Here is a 14,843-nt window from a genome sequence, read left to right on the forward strand (position 1 = left end):
AGAAACCTTGTTTATGATTTTTTTTTCCACTTCAAATTGAATGCCTGGTTTTTATAACTGAACAGATATGAACTTCTCTCCTACTACGAGGTCATAGGATATAAGACGAGTTTACTAGCGGCGATGGTTTCCCTTCCAGCCCTCTAAGTAGACTTTCTACCGTTCCAGGAAGAGTAAATTATCCACCAGGATATATTCCTAATCTAGACAATTTAGTCCCAGACTGAGCCTGGAAACAGCACAAGATCCAGGTGCACATGTGACTGTGATTTATTTAATTCATGGTTGATATATTTCCTTTCCATTAATTTTTAAAATCATTCCTCTAATAGACGGAATTACTGATTAAGCATTTGCAGCGGTTAGATATGTTTCATGGGCTGGGTACGAGTACTGTCGCCATACAAAATTTGGAATGACTTCTTTATTATATTTTGTCCATTTTAAGGAAAAACAGCTGAGTGCTATTGTACCGGACAAAATAACAGGAGCTTTATGTACTAGCGGCCAAGCTTTTTGAAGTGTGTCAACAGCCAAATGTCTTCTATTGTGTGTATATGGACACCTGACAGACACAATTTTTGTAATTTAAACAGCGAAGGGCTTTGAATACTACCCTGATGAATTGACACCCCAATACCGCCCGCTACATCACATCGTATAGACATACTCCACACTCGACAGTGATACATCCTGCAGCGGGACACACCACCACCATATGTTAGAAAAGGGGATGGCACTGAAATGACACAATTGAAAAAAAAAAAAGATAAAAGACACTGCATTATGTTTTAAACAAAATTTATAATTAGCTAAATGTACATGTTGTATTTTAAAGATATGTATAATGCGACACTGGTAAACTCGTACAGATATACTTTTACTTTCATACCCACAAATGCCTAATGGACTAGGCCTTAATGGCTGGTCAGGTGATATTTTCCGCTTCGCCATTTTGTACTGCTGCGCCGGTATTTATCAGCGGGCAAGATTCGTGACCAACACATTTTACAGTCTGATAGCTTGCTAAGGGATCAATCCCCTGGTTTCCTGTATAAAAATTAAAAGGCTCGTTGTACCTGAAAGGAAGACGGTTGAAGGAGGCTGCCACTCCATCTGTTTTGTACTCTTTTGTTTTTTAGCTATTGTGTGTAAGAAAGGATGTCGTCCGAAAGCCCTGAGTATTCTCCATTCTTCGCAGTGATGGGTGCCTCTGCGGCTATGGTTTTCAGCGGTAATTAGAACATTTGTTATTTTCACTGTTTCACTGTTACCCTTTTAGCAGTATACATGCTTTAAAGTATTATCTGCATGTTGTTTATTGTAACGTACGAAGGACCTGGAGCTGTCTATTGCTTAGCTAGCTAGTTAGCTAGCTAGCCTGCTTGTGGAAGAGGGTGTGTGTTCAGACGGGTTACCAAGCTAGCTAACGAGCTAACTAGCTGTCCGCTGTTTTTAACGTGCAGCGCTAGGCTAAAGTGGTCACCTGGTAGCTAGCTATCTAACTAAGCATTTATTTATTTTGTGAGGGATGATAACTAGCCTGTTTGCTACCTAGCCAGTGTTCTTTCGTATACCATGTCATTGACGTAGGCGCTAGCTAGCTGTCGTAGCTAGCTTGCTAAAATATTATCAAGAGCGAATACTTTCATTTCATTATAACTATAATTAGCGATTTAGCTGCCTAGCTAGCTCATGATTGTCGTGGCGAGCTAGAAAACTAGTTAATCTTCTGACAAACTGGCTGTAACGTTAGCTATAATTCAGCTAGTTTGTCTTAGTGATCGTGAGGTTAACTAACTAACACGTCTACTTGAATGTTTCCTTGCCTTGTATGTCTAGAAAGTCACCAGAGGCATTTCATGATACAGAGTTTAACCGTAGCTAACGCTGGTTTAACTGTCTACGTTTGTGTCTTTGTAGCAAGAGCCTTGACATATTTGTGGCGCAAAGGCAGGACGTTAGCTTGGTTATTGAAATCTGTTGAAATACATTGGCATGAATTTGTTCGTCTGTGAGCTTGCTAACCTGTCACAGCAAAATGGACAATCTCGACCCTCTAGCTATCTGTGTACCGAGTTGGTCGCCAGCTAGCTGTGAAAGACATCGAATTTATGTGTTTCTAATCAGACAGCAGTGTTAGTTAAACCACCTAGCCACATGACTACCATAAAATGCAATATTTATGCATAGACTTAACACATTGCGAGGGCGGTAGTTAATGGTAGGGATCAAGCTGTCTTCGGTCATTCCCAGCAGGGTTCGTTAATGCTGTGTTTGTAATTCGATTTATCGCAATGGCTACGCCAGTTTTTCGTATTTATGACCTGTTTTGAGTGCAGATTTCACAATTTCCGTTAGTGATCGCCTTTACGTAGAGGGGAGTCCCCGCAAATGGTCATATGACTGCAGAGGGACGACTAGTTTCGACTTAGTGAGGAATGAGATAATGTTGGAGTTCCTCGGGAGCTGTTTAATGCAACCGACACTGATGGATCTAGCTAGCTAGGCATTTGTTAAAGACCAACAACGCATAAGCAGCACTTACTCTCTCTCTTATTTAGTAAGTGTGAACCTAACCTGCTCACCCCTTAAGTCATGGTGCCATTTCCAAACTGCATTTCACTGTTAGGACATGTACACATCGTGGCTGATTAAGATGGGTCGCCATATTGTATTTGTTTCTTATGGTAACCTCGCCATCTGACTTCTGAAAGGTTGCAACTTCTGGCCCTCTTTCCACCTGGATGTTACAGTATTTCATTTGTAGGAAACCTAGTTGTGCTTCCTCTGAAGCATTCATTCAACCCTGAGAGCTATTTATCAGTCACCTTCCAGGCATACAGTGAATAGTGAATGACTACTAGCATGAACAAAATAATATTAGTTTTAGAAAACGTGGGAGTATAATCAGATAAATTGTTGTTGGCGTGTGACAACCCTGACCATGTAGTTTATTTAAAACAGTTTTCTCAAATGAAGTATACCATGATGTTATAATTACATTCAAGCAGATTGTATAAGAGTTGTAACAAATTTGTAATTAAAGGTCAGTTGGTTGACTTTGAGGGGCCTACAAAGTCCTGCAGATAATACAGTGAGAATGTGATATGGGTGACCAAGAGTAACAGGAAATTAAGGAGCTTTGCCTCCCATTCAGTGTGGTTCACCTGCTTAAGTCTCACTTCCTCACAGCTTGCTTGAAAAAAACTGTTAGAAGACTTGGCACTGCATGTCTTCAGTTGAAGCATATCTTTGCTGTAGCACAGGGATGTGGAGCAGCTATAATGGCAGATAAGATGTTCTGTTGTTTGATACAAAATGCAGTAACAACTGTCAAGGTTGCCTTACCCATTGCAAGAGATGAGAATGCACTCTACTGCATAAGTACTGAATTGAGTGTTGGATTGACCTAATCATTGAAGTGTTCAGTGTATTTAATGCCTTTTTGTCTTAAAATATTACATCTGTACATGTATTCATTTTGTTTAACTTGTCAGTGACAAGTTCCTTTAGCATTTTATTGTGTTGGCTTGACATGTGTGAAAGTGCTCAGGTGTTGTTAGTTGTGAAACCCTAGCCTGCTGTTTTCATTGAAGAATTATGGACCCAGAGCAAAATGGCAGTGTTTTACCACAACACTTATGAAGTCTGTTTGAATGTTCAAACCATCAGTTTGTGCATCTATTATTTTATGTAAGGCTGGACAACTGCATCTCTCTATTAACCAATAATATCGACAACAGTTTAAAAAATAGACCAGGATTTGTGCTCAGTGAGATGGCTAGTGTCATGAAAACTAATATATATATATATACACTACATATACACATAGCTGCTCCAAATAACAGAGGATACTGGGAACATGTTCGTATCCCTTTAATGTTCTTTAACTGAGCAATTAATGGTTCATTATGAATGAAGACAAGAATAGGTAGAAAAGCAGAAGCTGTTGACATAGTATGGGTTGGCCACATTACATTACATTACTTCATTTAGCAGATGCTCATCCAGAGCGACTGAAAAATAAGTGATTCTGACCACATCTGACTGGACCAAGTGGTTTCTTGAAGGGCATTACCTAACAAAGGAGAACTTCCTTCACTTGTCTTGTCAGTGTTAATTACTTCCTCACTGGAGTATACATGTGTTTGGTTAAGCCTGTTCTTTAGCAATACTGTGTCAACCACTAAAGCCACTAAAGAAAATGTTTCCACATGTAAACAACATTGTAAAAATTGAAATAATGAAACTGTTTCTAAATGCAGTTGGTTCAGCTTCAACCATATTGCCCACCTCATTTGTTTGTTGCAGCCTTCAGCCATAAACCCAAGCACATCCACAAGCAAACCAGCCTCAGGGTGGCTTTGTGTGTTACCTGTGGCTGATATCTCATTGAGTGGCAATGCAGGCACTGTAGATGTAGTATTTTCTGCAGCTTTCAGTTCTCAGAGGGACACGTTTCATTACGCCTCTCACTAAAAAACAGAATCATCCTCCCTGTCTGTCAGCACCTCTCACAAATAAGTAGAGCCTCTGAGGTGCGATCTGGGTGTGATCTTTCAGATGCTATGTTAGAGATGAGGATAATACTACAGCAGCCTTTCATGCTCATCTTCGTGTCTCACGTAAGGCCCCAATCAAAGCCTTTTATTAATTCACCTTTACATATGTTTGACTGTAACAGAAGAATGTATTGATCTAGATTGTACAACTCTGTTGTACCTGTATTATTTTTCTGGTTAATGCTTCTGGTCAGCAGTTTAATGGCAGCTCAGATCTCTCAGCAATGAGCACTGTCAAAGGAAAAGAGACTGCACCTCTATGGCTGGAAATGCAAATTTAAAGTGCTGAAATTAGGCAGTGGTTGCCACCAGACCTCAGGCATTTCACAATCCACTGGCAAGTTACAGCATGTGACCCTTGAGTTTCATCACTCACCCTTACTCTTAAAATGGCTCAAATTCACCTCTTATACATTCATAGTATTATATTACCTTTTCCACAGTCACTAACACATTGGACTGAGGGTTAGCTGTTCTTGTACAGAGCAACTTCAGAACAATCTTGTAATACAGCTGATTTTTGTTTTAAATCCCACATTAACTGTGGGTGTACTTTGTGGTGGCACCTGATTCAGCTTATGACACACAGTGCAATATGCAACTTCATGAGGACATAATGCAGATAAACTAATGTCCCATCATACTTTGTGACCTTGCAGTAAATGCACAAAGGAGAGAGACATTGACATGCCGTTAGCCACTAAACCGCAGTAGTAGAAGCTGATTGTTAGAAGAGGCCTAGAAGTTTGACGTGAGCTTCCCAAGAGACAGTTTCTTGTTAGTTTTTTGGCCAAAGACGGTATTTGGTGGAGGTGTGAAGTGAAACTTGGCTTTGTTCTGGGGGTGCTGACGAGGTTGTCTCAGTCTGGCAATTATGCAACTCTCATACAGTTGCCTTTGGTAAATGTGGCATTACAGAAAATGGGTACCATATATAATGCTGTGAATGTGTTTGGATTCCAACACAGCTGTTAAGTGTTCACTACTTTAGTCAGTGTAATTGTATATGCAGCCTTGGAGATTTTGAAATTGATTAATTGATGGTATTGAATAAATTAAATACTTGTAGCATTGTGTTTATGCAGGGCAAGTGTAGACATAACCGCTCCTGTTAAAACCCACTGTGTCCCAGCACAGTTGTTAGGCTAGGTCTGTGAGCAGCAGGAAATAAAACTTTTAAAGGAGTCCTCACTTGGATCTACATTCTCTTACTTCAAGCCAGCAGCTAGCTAAAGGGACACTAAACCAGCCAGAAGCGGCAATGCAAATTTCTGGCAATAATTCATTGGGAGGAGAAATAGCTAACTGGCTAGCTACACAGGTTTGTCATGAAACGGTGAATAAACCTCAGCAGTTTAATGATATGTCTTTCTTACATTGCCAAAATAATACACAAAACTAGAGCTTGAATGATTCATTTGCTTAGCATGTTTGCAAATCAATAATACTAGCAAGGTAGTTAATTCAAGGAAAACGGTAAATGACTATGTCGATGCAGAACATTACAAATATTGCAAAATAAATAACATTATGCTAGATAGTAAGTGTCAGCGATAAACCCAGATGAAGCATTTCCTGAAAGAAGGGGGACTGTCTTTTGTAGCACAGTTCTGTATGTTCCAAAAAATAGTTCAATATTCTGCCAGTGAATTCATCTAATAAGATATTTTATCATATTCTTAATCAGCTGACAGCCCTAGATATACACGGAGAAATACTGAATACCCACACAGCACAGTGAGGTTTCCTTTGTGATCTGTGCCTGAGAGACAGATGGCTAACTAGCCAGCTGGGAGTCCTGGTAGGACATTTTGAGTGCAGAGTGGAGGAAGGGGATGAAGATGATTTGGTTATTATTGACTTAGGTATATGTATAAAGCCCATTTTCAGTTAGATGTAGTCACGGCATAGAATTGTTTAAATACTTTATTGTTACACATTCAGCTATATACTACTCCCCATGCCATTACCTGCATGTTAGTGGTTACAGCTTACCTTGATGTATTGTTAGAATACACAATGTTAAGAATTTCACAGATTTGTTGGGCTGGCTTTCAGCACATTTCCTTGTTGCATTACGTGTAGGAGTTCTGTAATTTTCATCTTTTTCATAACTGCTGCCAGGCGCTTGGAAGGGACCACTGTTGTGATGCTGTTATAAATGTTGCGTGTGGTCTGTGTGGCCGGGGCTTGTGGGCTGGACCTGGCTGTGTGGTGTGAGTCAGTGTGGTGCATTAACATGGGTGATGCAGGACTGGTGGATGGGGGCTGCACAGTGCAAGTGGTGTCCTTCGGCCAGGGTCCCTGGTGGGAACGCTTGAAGTGGCCACATCAGTGTGTGGGCTCTCTGGCTTTGATGTGCGACTGTCGGTTGCCTTTTGCTTTTGCTTTTTCTTTGCTTGCACCACAAATATATGCATATGTGAGCAGTTACTCAGTGTGAAAATTAGTCGCATTCTTGCCTCACGTGGCATCGCTGTGCTTTTTAAAACGGTGCACTAGCAGCATGCATGTGTCCTGAAGAGCAATTTCTATTCAAGGTGTTTCTAGCTCATAAAAAAGATAAACTGTTCTAATTCGTCGGGAATAACACCAGAAAAGTGACATATTTGTGGAAGGATGTGTTGGTTACTAAAGATACTAGTTATCATGTGTTTTACGAGTGTTTGCTGTTGAAAATATCAGTCTGTCACTGATCCTCAGCTGGGAATTTGAGTTTTGTAGACATGCATTCCACAGGAGGGTATTTTTTAATTCTTAACTTGGTGAAGGGGACACTTTACTGTCAGCAGTGTCCCAGATTTAGCACGCAGGTCTGAACCGCTTTGCTGGTCTGCAGTGACTGCTGGGAAAGAAGTGTGAGAGAGCTGTCACAGGGAGGTGTGAGCATTGTGTGTGTGGAGGTGTTGCTGTCTAAATCACTGCTTTCTCTTATATTATTCAGATTGTTGAGTTACCCCACTTTTTGTTTTTCTTACTGGGTAAAGCAGGAATCAAATGTCAGTCATCAAAAAATTTCAACTGTTTTTACAAATGGTGGTAGGAAGTACACAGTGCTACAGTCTGACCAGTTATATTGCAATATTTAGTATTGTATTGGCTGCTACATTGTTTGTTATTGGATAAACAGAGACGCAGTGAATCTTGCACATCTTTGCAGTTTGATGTTTGTACATTATCCTTTTATATAGCTACATGGACTGATGCAGAAAAACTCCTGCTTCAAAGGAACTGTTTGTGCCCCTCCAGAGTTCGAAGTTGCAGGGTTCAGATGTCAGTAACCTACTGCTCTGTTGTACCACATACAGGAGTGTCCTGCCATGACAAGTGATTGAGTGAAATGCAAATGCCATTTCTCATGTAACAGTTTGAATAGACTTTCATTATTGCGCATGTCAACCTGTCTCTTTGTTCTCTCATTTTGAAAATTTCACCATTTAATTGATGCACTGTTCATTTAAAGTTGGTATTTCTTCCACAACACAATACAAACATTTGGATCTGGCATACCCACTGAAATCGAGTGGTATAGCCTACTTCCGCGGTTGCGAAGACAGTGAGAACTGGGTTACTGTTTCCAATCCAGACGGACATCTTGGAACAAAAGACATTGTCTGTGCACCTCATTAAATTACAGTAACAATAGACATAGTCGTCAGCTTGGTCAGATTCTGAGGTCCCAGAAAGCGCAATATGTCCATTGCCATTGTCTATGTACTCTTTAGTTTTTGGTTCTCATAAGCATAGAGCACCCCGATGTGAACGTGGTTCTATACCCCCTCTGAGTCTTGATTCTGGCATTTCTTTTTGTGGAGTCAGAGCTCAGTGGGCTTGTCCTCTGGAACAGTGTAAAGGCCTCATGTCTTCCTTGCGTTTGTCTTTGGCTTCTACAGTGGTTAGTGTAGAGACGCTAGGGTTGTGTGGCATCTGAGTGTACTAAATATGAAAAAAATTGTCTACAGATTGTCCTGCCAACTCTTTACTCTGTTGCAAAATTGTTGCTAGCTTTAATCCTTCCTGAATCTGTTGAATTCTTGTTCAGCCAGATCAGTAAACAGGCAAGGCAGATTTTTTTTTTTTTTTTTTTTTGCAAGTGTTCATTTTATTTGCCATTGTAGGCTATAAGGAAATGGAAAAGTTAAATCCATGAAAAATGGTCGGTCCCTGTTCTGCGGCAATCTGCATTTAAGATGTTTATAAAAATACAGTTAATTGTTTTATGACTCAAAGTTAATGAGATTTGATTTATGCTCAGAGGGAGGCTGGAAGGTTAGGAAAAAACATTGAAAGTCTTGCGAGCAACAATGTTGATCTGAAGGCAACAAAAAATGATTTCCTCCATTGTTTGTCTTTATTTTAGTCTGTTGTCTTTCCTGTTTTAGTTTGTTTTGCCTTCATTTTAGTTTGTTTCCATTTGGTGTACTTCTGGGGAGCTGAAGGTTTAGGCTGGTTATTTTATCCAACCCTGTTTTACCTTGCAAAGCATTATACATTGTCTGTAATGAATAATCTGAATTAAAAAAACAACAGCAAGAGTAAAACCTCCTTACCTAAGAACAGGATTAGGATTAAATCAAGGGGGCTTTGATTCAGTTACCATACCAATCTCCAAACCCCCTTCGTCTGACACATTTTCATTTAGCTCTGCGGTGGGGTGGCTTGGCTTGAGGTAACCAGTTTGTTGTGTTAATGCTGATGCCGTCTCTCTGCCTTGGCATGTGCGTGGGGAGTGACAGTAGGGGCACCTTGGTGATGTAGGCAGGGAGCTTGAAAACCCTGCTGTTCTAATGCTAGGAGTGGTGTGGTCAAAGAGAATCTCGGGATCCAGCTCCCGTGCGATTGTGATTGTCTCAGTGGTCGTATGAGTGGGTGGTGTGAGTCATTGATGAAAGCTTATCGCAGTGCTAAAGGTAGCATTTCAGGCTCTTTGACCAGGTGAGGGCTAATTGTCTAGCCTTCAGTTTAGAGATCAGTTGATCTGGGAAGAAAAGGGATTGTTGCATTTTTTTTTTTTTTTTTTGGTCAAAAAAATTAGGCTGTCCAGAGTACTGTGGCCACAAAGGTTTCCTGTCGGTGGCAGTTCACATTTGTGCCTGTGCTTTGGTTTCTGTTCCTTACTGAAACACTTTCTTTGTTCTGAGGCAGAGGCGTACCAGTGCAAGGCGTAGTTCCCCAGGTCAAGGAAGTTGAGGCAGAGTGGATTAGTTCTGCTGTAAATTAACAAAAAGGTCTGTCAGAGGTCTGTATTTATTGTAACTTCGTTTGCTCTTGAAAGAATCAAAAAAGCAAATGGCTGAGATTATGCCACTAGTTCAGTGCTTTTAATGATGTTTTGGTTCACAGTGGCACTGAGTGGTAGAAGTAAAACTGTGCTGCTATGTAGACTTTACAGTCATTACTACAATCAAATGAGTCACTCTGAGACAAAAGCTTTTTATTTCCTAGCAGGATGTGTAGCAATGCTAACCTGTCCTTTGAGAATATGTTATGAAATGGATATTGTCCTAGCCCTTCCGTCTTAACTGACTAAATAAATTCACTTAAAATTAGATGCATCTAGGCAGGAATGTTCTATTTTTTCTTGCTGAGTGCTTGTAACAAGACTGTAGTGCAGCCTTGTATTGATCATTTTCCTCCTCTAATAAATGAATCAGAGTTGGACGTCTGCCATTAGTACATTTAATACAGGTTGGGACTTCCTCCTGACTTTGAAGCCATCTGTTAGAAAGCTGTGGAGCTGGTTTGAGGTGATTAAAACTCTTGGCCCTGGCATGGCCTGTCTGTGATCAGACAGAATGAAACAAGGAGTTACATTTCCTGTAACCTTTGTATCAATCTTCAGTTTTTTTTTTCTTTTTTCCTTCACTCTTTTTCTCCCAGGGACAAGTTATTTACAACTTTTATATTTGGAGAAGCATGAACATCAGTTCTAGTGAGAGCCAAGCGGATTTTCTTCAGTGTGCAGTTATCCAGGTCCCTCCGATACCTGCAGTCCCAGAGCAGCAGCCTGTCAGAAGCCCCCCAGATCTTGTGTGGGGGGCGGAGCCTTGGGCAGGAATGTGTCCATTCAGCCATGACTTCACATTCTGCTGAGCCAATGAGCTGCAGCTTCTTCCATCCCTTCAGTGATCTAAGGCTCTCTCAGCTGTCTGCTCTATTATTTAAGCTGGCCCTTTTCTCAAGTGACCTTCAGCAAAACGGAAAACCCAGGCAGCTTTATCCGTAGCACTCCTCAGTAGGTAGCAGTTTTAGGTTTAGGCGTCACATCTGCTCTCACCTGCACTATAAACTCAGACTGCAAACTGGAATGTCAGTCCGGCTGTTGGCCGCGCTCTCCCGTCTACAGCAGCATCACTGGCTGCATCTCTGGCCCACTTTGCTGTAATGCAGTTTTGTCTGACGTCAGCTGCAGCCTCTGCCTGGATCTCCTCACACATCTGGTCTGAATGCAGAAAGGACAGAATGGTGATTAAAATGCTGCATGCTGGCAGGTGGAGCGCCTCTGAGTCACAGACACTCACCAAGATTAGTGTTGCAACAAGATGTGGAAGCGCACAGAGGAGGACTCATCCAGGCTTTGACTTAAGAGGGTAGAGGACATCTTTGTCCCCTACTGTTAAATGGGAAAGTTGTAATATGGCAAATTTAGCCTGTCTTACTGTCATTCCATACATCCCACCGCAGCAGAAGATTCTGTCTCAGAAGCTGCACAATTGGGGTCGATTTATAGCCAGTACAAAGGGTTTCTGATCAATATGTTTCTGACATCAGTGTCATAGTGTGGGTCCCAGCTGACTGGTTAGCGCAACACACAGGGCCAGGAGGACTAGGGAGTGACCTCTTTAGACATGTCCAGCATTTTTTTTGTTCATACTGCAGTAGGCCAGTACATTTTTATTGATGAATACTGTCTCTGAACAGGACAGTTACTTATTTTAATATCTGTGTCTTCAGCCAACTTAATTCTTCTATTTAAAAGATGCATTTGAAAATTGTGAGGATTTTCTGTCTCCTTCAAGCAATGAAGTGCATCCAGTATACGTATTCCAGTATATGTATTCGCTTTTATTTTCCTGTTGTATATGGATGGGGGTAGAGGTATATTCTAATGCCCCTTTCACACCTCTCCAGTCTGTGGATGATGTGTGTAAGGTATAGAGGTGTGTGCCTGTTTTTTTTTGGTGTTGAGGTTTATTGTAGCACCCTCCCTCTCTCTCCCCAGCCTTGGGGGCAGCTTATGGCACAGCGAAGAGTGGCACAGGCATCGCTGCCATGTCGGTGATGAGGCCAGAGCTGATCATGAAGTCCATCATTCCTGTGGTCATGGCGGGTATCATAGCCATCTACGGCCTGGTGGTGGCTGTGCTGATCGCCAACAACATCTCCGAAAAAGTCACTCTTTACAAGTAAGTGGCCAGTAGCATTTCTTAGTTTGTAATTTGGTTTAAAAAAATGTAATTGAATCATTCACAGAGGAATGTATGCCCTTTTTGACAAATAAATGAGTATGGTGTCTTATCCCAAGTAAACTCAGCTATTCTTCTCTGGGCAGACTTTTCTTGAGCAAAATAATGCATTGTTTAACTTAGAGACTGTATGAATTACACAGAAGCTCTCGCTGTGTTGGTCATTATATAGATAGTTTGCTCAGTCTCCCCCTCTCCCTCCCCTCCCCTCCCGCAGGAGTTTTCTCCACCTAGGTGCAGGCCTCAGTGTGGGTCTGAGCGGCCTGGCTGCTGGCTTTGCCATCGGCATCGTCGGGGACGCTGGAGTCAGGGGCACAGCACAGCAGCCCAGGTTATTCGTGGGCATGATCCTCATCCTCATTTTCGCTGAGGTCCTGGGGCTCTACGGTCTCATCGTGGCCCTCATCCTCTCCACAAAGTAAATGAGAGTCGTCCATTACATTGCTGCTGAATGGGAAAAAAATATATAAAACTAAAAAAAAATGCAACATGGAAAAAAGAGAAATTAAAATAGCTCCATAAATATGGTCTTATCTCCACAATGTGTACAGTCGTCTCAATTTGGTAGTCAATCTCTTGTAAATGCGCAATGTAACTTAGTGATTTGTCTGTCCTGTGTGTGTTTAGATATATGAAATGGGTTTTTTTTTCCACTTTTCTTTTTCGGGTTGGCCAAAGTGATTTGTTCTGTTGTCTGGGGTTTGACCTTATTTGTTTTTTTTTGTTTTTTTTTCTTTTTTTTTTCTTCTCTTTGGGACAGTTTCCAATTTCCATATTGATGTTGAGGAACTATCTGTAAAATATATATATATGGAATAGCTTTGTTTTTGTTTTCCACTTTTTATTTATAAAGATTTTGAAATGTTCATAACACTGTTTAAATGGAGCAAAGTCATTATTGAATTCCCCATGATATATATATTATAAATATATCTATGTATAGGTAGATTTATTGCACTGTGGTTAATTGTAATAAGTGCTTGGAATTCCTCTGGATGTAATAATAGGTTAAAATGGAGATTGCCTTTACTGTCCAGATGTTGGAGTGGGAGTTTTGTGTGTTTTAATTATGCTGACATTCTCGACACACTTGTAAAATGTTTTCCTGTAGTACAGCTGTTTGATTGCATCAAAGGTTGTGTGCCCTTGGTTGGGTTTCACAGGTCAAATTTCCAAATAAATTTCCTCAACTTATTATCACCTCTAAACTATTGATTTTATTGTGAGTCATATGTGCCAACCGATTCCAAGCAGGATTTCGTTGCTCGTTTCTGACAATGAAATTCATTTGACTTGACCCTGTATGGAGTGGGTAGTAATTGTACCATATAGTATGTGGAGTATGTGTATATATAGTATAGTGGGGCTGTCTCCGTTGCCCATTTATGCATTCCTGATGGACGTAATACCCACACAGCACAGCAGGGAGGGAGGCTGCAATAGACAGAGGGTCATGATCATTAAAATCAATAGGCCTGGTAACAGCAGCACCAGTTGCTGGAGGGCTCACACATGCTGCAAGTGTGCTAAATGAGAGCAAGTGACTGAATCGGACACCTAGCACAATGGTGACTGGGCTCCATGATAAGAAGTTTTCTTAAGGTGTGACCTGTTCCAGTGAAATGCAGGTATGATACTGTTCTGATCTGTTTCATTGTCCAACCAGCAGTTAGGCTTATTTTAAGAAAGACAGGTTTTGAAAAGAACACTTGAAAGAAGTAAAAGGTTAAATTGTTTTGCTATTGAACATCATCAGTGAATGGGAATCCATTCTTTTTTTTTTTTCTTGTATAACACATTTTAACACCTGCCACCTATGAGGCTGTCAGCCATAGTTCTCTGTATTACCAGAAATGTATTTGACAAGTCTTACAAATTATAATTATTACTTCTACAACAATAAACGTAAATTACATTGTTTAAAATTAAAACAGCCTTAATAGTAATATATTAGATTTACTAGATTACTAGGATTAACTAGGATTTACAAGGTTAACTGCTGCTGACATATATTTTGGGAAGAAAATGAATCATAAAATTAGCTAAATGGGCAGTTAAACTATGGGTAAAATACAAGAGGCAAAAAACTTGTTGCATTGTTTGGGCTACTCTGTTCCTCAAGACACTAACAAGTGTCCTTTAGATGGTTTAAGGAAAGGCTGCTATGGATAGCAATTGTGGGTTTTTTTTACACGATTGTCCTGTTTTGTCACGTATCTGCCTATGCTATGTGATGAATAAATCTGGCACCTAGCACTACTATTTTTAATGCACCAGAAATCAGTGCCTCGGTTAAAAAGAAGTGGTGTTTCAGAACCATAACTTTCAGTATTACTGAATGCCAGCACAATTCTGGTTGGAAGAGCCCCTAGCGTATATGTTTTTTTTTTTTTTTTTTTTTTGCACAGCCACAGAGCAGAAACAGTAGTGTGAGAGCTTCCTCCAGCATGATGAGGTCTAGTCATGGTGCAACCAAAAACCACCCCTTGGCAAGTGATCAGCTCTGCCAAAATAATGAGGATACCATAAGGATACCTTTGTATTCCCACTAGATGGCACAACTACACCAATAAATTGATCAAACTCAGCAGCTGCAGTGCCTGAACGCTGCTTATTCTGTCTGTTCTTGTACACTTGCATGTTTACTTGGGTACTGGCCACATGAAATTTCTTTCAGTAGCATTTTTGGTTGTTCACCACTTCACAACTCCAATTGCCAACAAAGGATCTCAGCCTTGAGACTGGTGTCAACAATCACTCACTAACCACAACCCAATATACAGCACATTAAAAAAAATAACTTTATTGGGAA

The 14,843-nt window shown here is 40.6% G+C and overlaps 1 protein-coding gene across 1 annotated transcript; it reads left to right on the forward strand.

Moving 5' to 3' along the window:
- Window positions 1-974: 974 nt before the first annotated feature.
- On the forward strand, window positions 975-12,687 carry atp6v0cb (ATPase H+ transporting V0 subunit cb). Its single transcript, XM_036551743.1, has 3 exons — window positions 975-1,234; window positions 11,788-11,971; window positions 12,249-12,687. Exons 1-3 carry the CDS (start codon window positions 1,162-1,164, stop codon window positions 12,451-12,453), a joined length of 462 nt encoding a protein of 153 aa, XP_036407636.1. The 5' UTR covers window positions 975-1,161; the 3' UTR covers window positions 12,454-12,687.
- The last annotated feature ends 2,156 nt before the right edge of the window (window positions 12,688-14,843 follow it).

The sequence above is a fragment of the Megalops cyprinoides genome, chromosome 1, assembly GCF_013368585.1.
Source record: "Megalops cyprinoides isolate fMegCyp1 chromosome 1, fMegCyp1.pri, whole genome shotgun sequence".
In the NCBI taxonomy this organism is placed as follows: Eukaryota; Metazoa; Chordata; class Actinopteri; order Elopiformes; family Megalopidae; genus Megalops; species Megalops cyprinoides.

Coding starts and splice junctions, on each gene's coding strand:
- atp6v0cb (XM_036551743.1), top strand. CDS start 1,162: ATGTCGTCCGAAAGCCCTGAGTATTCTCCATTCTTCGCAGTGATGGGT. Junction 1,235..11,787: donor TGCGGCTATGGTTTTCAGCG/GTAATTAGAACA, acceptor CTCTCTCCCCAG/CCTTGGGGGCAGCTTATGGC. Junction 11,972..12,248: donor GAAAAAGTCACTCTTTACAA/GTAAGTGGCCAG, acceptor CCCCTCCCGCAG/GAGTTTTCTCCACCTAGGTG.